This window comes from Marmota monax, unplaced genomic scaffold (genome assembly GCF_021218885.2).
Source record: "Marmota monax isolate L192 unplaced genomic scaffold, Marmota_monax_Labrador192_F-V1.1 WCK01_AAM20220418_F8-fsc00022, whole genome shotgun sequence".
Lineage (NCBI taxonomy): Eukaryota > Metazoa > Chordata > Mammalia > Rodentia > Sciuridae > Marmota > Marmota monax.
The window spans coordinates 17,727,533-17,735,582 of NW_026695215.1; the positions used below are offsets into that span (position 1 = coordinate 17,727,533).

The 8,050-nt window shown below is 41.7% G+C and overlaps 1 protein-coding gene across 1 annotated transcript; it reads left to right on the forward strand.

Moving 5' to 3' along the window:
* Positions 1–2,286: 2,286 nt before the first annotated feature.
* Positions 2,287–8,050, forward strand: A4gnt (alpha-1,4-N-acetylglucosaminyltransferase). The gene is made up of 2 exons (XM_046431211.1): positions 2,287–2,694; positions 7,403–8,050. Exons 1-2 carry the CDS (start codon positions 2,287–2,289, stop codon positions 8,015–8,017), a joined length of 1,023 nt encoding a protein of 340 aa, XP_046287167.1. The 3' UTR covers positions 8,018–8,050.

Genomic DNA, 8,050 nt, shown 5'->3' on the forward strand with positions numbered 1-8,050 from the left:
GATTTCACTGCATCAGTCCTGCTCACATCACCCCTTCCTGACCAACACCACTAACTACTGCACTGCTTTCTACTTTGAATCCACATGTTCATTGGTCTGGGCCATTGTGCAAGCAACTGGAAGGCACTAAGATTTGTGACTTTTCTGAGACTCAGGCACAAGGAATGCATCATTTCCACAAATGGAGATCTCTGATTACCCCAAACAGGGAGCAGGAGCACTTATCTCCCTTCCTCTTTGCAGTAAGCAACCAATCTATTCAATATATTCTCTCAATCTATTCTCTCAGTTCTCTTTCCAGAGAACTTTGGAAAGATGTCAAAGCACACTAAGTCCAGAACTGATGAGGTTCAGAGAAGAAATTCAGCTTCATAAGGAAGAGTCACAAGGAAATCCAAGAACTGTTTGGGGGGCTCGTTGGCACAGAGAAAACCAGAGCCATCAATTGGGATGGCTTTAACTTGCTTAATCTAGTACCTGTGATGTTTGAATTCACAGTCTGCTCAGGAGGGGACCTCACTGTTCATATCAGAGCATCCAAAGGAAATTGTGGATACCTGTACATAGCTAAGAGAAGGCTCTGGACTGAGAGCAGGTGATTCTCTGAGCAGAGGATAGCTCCAAAGAGCATATTCAGTGCTCATTTCAGGAATGATGAGGAGAAGACCACAGGAGAGTGAAAATACCTTGGGAGATGTGGAGATTGCCACATCAGTAGAGGGTGACAAAGCTGAGTTTGTGAGAGTCAGAAGAGGTTCTATCCGATAAGAGGGACAATGGCAAAAGTATCCTTTCTGTGGCACTGTAACTTATACTGGGGGATCTATTTTCATTAAAGACCCCCAGGCTTTATACCTACTGGGGTTTGTCCTTTGCTGTTTTGTGGTGATGGGCTTTCTTTTCTTTTAATCAAGCCTATGTTTGCAAAGAAGCAGTTTAGATCAACTTATAGGATTGCCTGGCAATGAAACTTTCCTTAGTCTCCATGAATTTGATTCAAGCTACTCTGATCAGGTGCAGGATCTGTTGGCTCCAGGTTTATGTTATTATATGGTAGTTTCTTCTACCTGAAATGAACCCCTTAAAGCTCTCCTAGATTCACAGTCAGACTGGATTAGTGTGTGTGGGTCAATTGAAAATCCTCTGAAGCCTCTATTGATCTCAGGTCTCTGTTTTGGGGGGCAATTTAGTAAAGGGGGAAGTCTCCAGGGAACTTCTGTGTTTAGTCTTAATCCTCTGCCAATGATTTACTTACCTGTGGGTAGTTGACTGAAAGATTGGGCGGTGATTTATCAGAAAGTACACCAGGAAAAAACTTGTCCTCATTTCTAAGACTTCAAATACTGGCTAACTGCAAGTTTCTGCCTAGAAGGTAAGCTCTGACTTACTGATTTTGCATTTTGTAGAAGAGTTATATAGTTTGTAAAAAATAGACTTCCCAAGAATTGAGATCTCCATTTTCCTGGAGTTGGAGCTAACATTTACAGAGGGGCAGATACTTGACAGTTCAGAGCCTGGCTTTGGTGCTGGACAGACTCAGGTGGGAGTTGTAACTTCATTACTTGCAAACTGTGTGATCACTCTTTATCTTAAACTTATTTAACTCTCTAACATTCCATTTTCTTCCTTGGATAATTTTCTTCTTAGTTCTATTAGTTTTTCTGTAAGTGATCTTGGATTTTTCTAGGTCTGCAATCATATTTTCTAAAACTGGTGATGTTTTTGCTTCTTTTAACATTCATAGTACAGATTCCTTTCTTTCACTTTATTGCGTTGGTTGGAATTATCAGAATGAGGTTGAACAACAACAGACAGTCATAGTGGCTATATCTTTATCCCATTCCTGATATGAACAGATGTTTCAAATATTTCGTATGAAGTATGATATTCTAGATGTTATAGTAGACATTATTTATTTGCTGAAGAAAGTTTTTATGCTTCTTAAAAATCATGAATGGATGTCAAATGTTATCACAGTCTTGGCGTTTATTGAACTGAAATGATTATATGGCTTTTCTTCTTTATTCTCTTAAGAATAGTTTCTTTCTACCAACAAATTAATTATTCTCCTATGCATAATCATCCTTAAATCTAAGATAAACCAAATTTGGTTATGCCAAGGTTTTCTTTTTATTACTGCTCAACTCGATCGTATTTCTTTCGTATAGGTTTCTAAGTGATATTCTCAAGTGGTATTCTTGTGTGCTATCTCTATCCAGTTGGGAATGTGATGTTTAATGAATGGTGGGTGTTGTTAAAGGGGCAGGCTGGGAGAGAGCAGTGGACATGCTGAAGGAGCTCCAGTTCTCCCTATCCATCACCCTGCTGTTTGCCTGTGGCTTCCTCTACCAGTTCCTCCTGAGATCCTCCTGCTTCTTCTGCCTGACGCCCTTCAAGTTCCAGCAGGACCCGGAAGCCCTCCTGAGCCATGGACGTGGCATTGTATTTGTAGAGACCTCAGAGCGACTGGAGCCACCCCCACTGGTCTGCTGCGCCGTGGAGTCTGCTGCTAGGGTTTATCCAGAGCAGCCTGTGGCCTTCTTTATGAAAAGTCTCAACAGTTCCACTCAGCTGCCCTCAAACTCCAGCTACCCAGCCTTTTCCCTCCTCTCAGCCCTGGACAATGTTTTCCTCCTCCCTTTGGATATGAAAAAGCTGTTGGAAGACACACCCCTGTATTCATGGTATATTCGAGTAAGTGTTTGGGGGAAAACTTACAAAATTAGTGTTGGGAGGGACCAACAGAAAACTCACCCAAAATGACTCCAACTACTCACCAGACAGATGGGTCAAAGGAGTAAGGAATCAGGGCCAACGGAGTAAGGAATTCAGTCCGTACTCTTATTTTGTAATTAAAAAACAAAAAGTAATTAAAAATTGACATTAAAATAACACTATTTACTTGCCATGCAAAGTCCTTGACCAAATATCATCAAACTTCTACAAATGGCAGGACAGTAAATATTTTTTAGGCTTTGTGGGCCAAGCAAAAAATTGGAGGATATTATCTAGGTTCTTGAGTTAGTTTCCAATGGGTGCTATTACAAATTATCACAAACTTGGTGACAACATAATTTTTTTTTTTTTTTTCAATTCTGGAGGCAGAAGTCCCAAATCAGCTTCACTGGGCTGATCTCAAGGCATTGGCAGGGCCACATTCCCTGCAGAGACTTTGGGAAGAATAATTCTTCATTTCTTTTTTTTTTCTTTTTTAATATTTATTTATTTAGAGGTGTAGATGGACACAACACAATACCTTTATTTGTATGTGGTGCTGAGGATCGAACCTGGGTCCTGCCCATGCTAGTCGAGCACTCTACCGCTGAGCCACAATCCCAGCCCTAATTCTTCATTTCTTACCAGCATCTGGTGGCTGCCAGCATCATTGGACTGGAGACCATTACTCCAAGCTCTGTCTCCATCTTCAAATTCCCCTTTCCTCTCTGTGTGTAAAACCTCCCTTTATTCTTCTGTTAAAGCACATCGGTAATTTTTTAGACCTCCATCAGGATAATCCAGAATAATCTCCCCATCTCAAGGTAATCACATCTGAAAAGCTTCTTTCCCCATATGAGGCAACATCTACAGTTTCCAGGAATTAGGATCAGATATTTTGGGGTGGCAATTATTCAGCTTACTACAGTATCTATATAAAAGAGAGAAAAATCTTGCCTCACTCTTCCACATTTGCCTGGGCTCTGGGTGAGCTGTCGTAGGTAGTGGGCATGCATGCATTTTATTGCAGTCAACTAGAAACACTCTTTGGATTAAATCATAGGCCTGAGGGGGAGGGGCCCGGGGGACCAGGCAGGTAGGGGACAGGGCTGGAGCAGCCCTTGGGATCAGTTCCATCTTTGGCCCCAGTGACTTCAAATTGGCACCCATCAGAAGAAAGTGGAAAAACGGACCTAGTTGCTATCTGCTAGATCCTGGCAGTTGGCAACAGCAGGGTTCCTGCCAAGTACGTGGCACTACCCTGGGCAGAAGCCAGGTATGCAGCAAGCCAGGGAGGCAGGCACTGGGAGTGAAGGGGACACCAGATTTTTTCCCTGCAGCTGTCAGTGTGGGCCTGCTAGAGGGTGCTCCCCTACCTGGGCTAGACTAACACTATCTAAATTGTGTTTTGCTCCTTCGAAAAGGAAATCTCTGATCACATGGAGCACAGCTGGCATTGCTTTGAGCTCCAACTATGTGTTGGGTTTTAGGAGCAAGGTGGACTGTGAGATACAAAACTCTTAAATATCTGCTCCACTTGAGCCTGCAGGGTACTACAGCAGGCTGTGTATCTATAGCATTCATACTGTCTCACCCTTAGGGTGTCAGGCTGTGGTATGTTCTGCCCCAGTAAGATCACAGGATAACCGGGGGCTACCTGTTGAGAGGACTCAATTTTCTATCACTTGCTAGTGGGGGGTTTGCTACACTTATCTGGGCAATCTTGGTCTTTGAAGATGCCTAGGAATGACTACTGTGGGCATAGGATTGGGGGTGGGGGCAACAGTCATCTAAGCAGCCAGAACATCAAACCTCCTTCTGAAACCCCTGTTGAGGCTCTTGTGCTTAGGGTGCACTACTATAATGTTCACATCAAGGCAGTTTTCCTCCTCTTCTGGTTCCCTACAGTTTTTGAAATCCTACGTCTCATTGTCTGTTCACTAACAATCACTAATTTACCAAAAATATCATACTTCCTTATTTTTATCAAAACCTGTTTCTTTCAGATGAGTAGATGTCTGAGGTCAGCTAGTCGTGGTTCAAATCTAACCTCTTCCTCTTTGCACAGATGGTTAAACTTCCTGATCCTTCTAATTTTTCATTTTTTAAAGAAGAATGATCTTAGAACTTTGAGGATTTGTCTATATTTGGACCAGGTATTGGTAAATGTCATCTATTATTATTTATGAGGTTTTCAGCAATTATAAACAAGGTGATGATTTTTTAGCAACTTGGGAAGATTTTTGCAAAGTTTAGTCGGCCTGCTTTCATTTGATTTTTCAGAATTTTAAAGAATGTTTATTTTTACCAAAAGTCAAGGTGGTTGTTTAACCTTTTTTTTTTTTTAAAAAAAAAACAAACAAACATGTATTTTAAAGTTATAGGTTGACACAACACTTTATTTATTTTTTAAATGTGGTACTGAGGATCGAACCAGTGCCTCACACATGGTAGACAAGCGCTCTACCTCTGAGCCACAATCTCAGCCCCAGTTGTTTAACCATTTAATCAACACATTTAAGTTCAGAAAAAAAGTGCTGAGACCCTGAGGCTGGGGTTGTGGCTCAGTGGTAGCGGTAGTGTGCTCGCCTAACATGTGTGAGGCACTGGGTTTGATCCTCAGCACCACATAAAAAAATAAATAAACAAAATAAAGGTATTGTGTCCATCTACAACTAAAAAAAAAAAAAAAGTGTTGAGACCCTGTCTCTAAGTAAAATATAAAAAGTGGCTGGGGATGTGGTTCAGTGGTTAAATGCTTCTCGATTCCATCTCTGGTACCAAAAAAAAAAAAAGTATATTTTGTTTTTGTATTCAAAATATTAGCATCCCATGTGGGAACACTGCTATTTATGCTGATTTGTTTTCATTCCTTTTAATTTCACTTTTAAATTCACTTTCAGTTTTGTTCACTTTCCGCATTTGCAGTTGTCTGTGGCTTCTCTCTCTCCCACTCCCCCTCCTGAGCAGCTTTATCTGCAATATGTGTCCAGAACCCAACCATTTCTCTTCCCCCCAACCAGGTTATCACCTAGGCCCACGCCACCATCACCTCTTGCCTGGATCATTTCAACAGCCTCTTCATTTGCTCTTTTATTTCTGCCCTGCTCATCTCTCACCCCTTTATCATGGTCTTTTCTATACAGCAGCCAAAGTGAGCCCTTGAAAATTAATTCAGATCCCATCCCTCCTTTCTTCCAAACCATCTGAATAACTTCAAAGTCTTGACCCCACCCTACATCAATTGCTCTCTGTTTCTACACTTTCTATTCCCATCACCTGCCCTGCTCTCTTCTCTGCCTCTGCCACACGGCCAGGGTGCACCTGCCCCAGGGCCCTTGCTGTTCCCTCTGCCCAGAATCCTCTTCTCCCAGATATGGTGATGGTTCATCACCCACTTCATTCACATTTCTGAGGGAACCTGATATCATGTTGAGCTCCACTCTCTTTCATAACCCCCTCACCCACCTTTTTTTCTCTTCATAGTTCTTATCAACACCCAACAGAGTATTTATTTATTGTCCATTCCCTCCCAGTAGGGATGTTTGCCTGTCTGTTCACTGCTGTATCCTTAGCAGTTCTAACAGAGGTTGGCACATAATAAATAGACCCTCAATGAATATTATCAAAGCAATGAACAAGCAAATGAATACACACATTTAAAGATTCTTTTACCAATTTCTCATCCAGCATACATATTGACCTTCCCTCTAGTTTCCTAGTTTATTTTCTTCTCCATTAATTTTTAGCATTCTTTTTAATTTTTTAATTTGTTCTCTTTAGTTATATATGCCAGTAGAATGCATTTTTTTAAAAAATATATTTTTTAGTTGTAGATGGACGCAATATCTTTATTTTATTTATTTATTTATTTTATATGGTGCTGAGGATGGAACCTAATGCCTCACTCTTGCCAGGCAAGTGCTCTACTACTGAGCTATAACCCCAGCCCCAGTAGAAAGTATTTTTTTTATATTTATTTTTTTAGTTGGACACAATATCTTTATTTATTTAATTTTTTGTGGTGCTGAGGATCGAACTCAGGGCCTTGCATGTGCTAGGCAAGCGCTGAGCCACATCCCCAGCGTCATGTAAAAAGTATTTTGACTTATACATACATGGAGTATAACTTCCCATTCTTGTGATTGTAGATATTGTGGAGTTATACTGGTGGTGTATTCATATGTGAATACAGGAAAATTATGTCAGGTTCATTCTATTGTCTTTTCCTATTTCTGTCCCCCTCCCTTCCCTTCTTTCTTCTTCGTCTAACCAATGAGCATTCTGAGGGCTTTTTGATTCTTCCTTCACTGCTTCATATATGTGGTTAAAATGTACACCCACACTGAAGAATGACTCAGATATTTCATTGTGAAATCCCTGTTGGATTTCTTCTTTCTCTTTCCACTGCTGTGGTTTATTTTTTCCAGAAAATCTTTAAAAGTTACTAAAAATCTTTTCATTGATAGTAATTGCTGCAAATTTTTACTTAAAGGAAAATTTTCACTTAAAGGAAAATTCGGGGAGGTAAGTTTGGGAAGTTTGGAAAATTTGGCTTGTGGCCAAATCCAATTTTGGGAAGCTGGTTTATTGTACCCCTCTCCCTGCTCCTCTGGGCTTGGCTTTCCTACTGTGACTCCCCTCCCTCTTCTCACTGCTTGGGGCTGATTTGCACCTGCTCCCACAGATCAATGCCAGTACACAGGCATATTGGCTCCACGTCAGCTCAGATGCATCCCGCCTGGCTATCATCTGGAAATACGGTGGTGTCTACATGGATACTGACGTCATCTCCATCAGGCCTATTCCCGAGGAGAACTTTCTGGCTGCTCAGTCCTCTCGGTACTCTAGTAATGGGGTGTTTGGGTTCCTGCCCCACCACCCCTTCTTGTGGGGATGCATGGAAAACTTCGTTGAACACTACAATTCAAGAATTTGGGGCAACCAAGGTCCTATTTTGATGACGAGGATGTTGAGATTATGGTGCAAACTTGGAGACTTCCAAGGGCTGAGTGACCTCAGGTGTCTGAACTTGTCCTTCCTACACCCCCAGAGATTTTACCCAATCTCTTTTCGCGAGTGGAGGCGTTACTATGAAGTCTGGGACAGAGACCTGAGTTTCAATGACTCTTATGCCCTGCATTTGTGGAACTACATGAACAAGGAGGGGAGGACCGTGGTTCGAGGAAGCAACACACTGGTGGAAAATCTCTTTCGTGAGTACTGTCCCAGGACCTACAGGGACCTGATCCAAGGCCCAGAAGGGTTAGTGACCAGGAAGCTGGGGCCAGGTAACAAATAGAGTCAAACAACAAGTTACTGTGGGCATGTGACA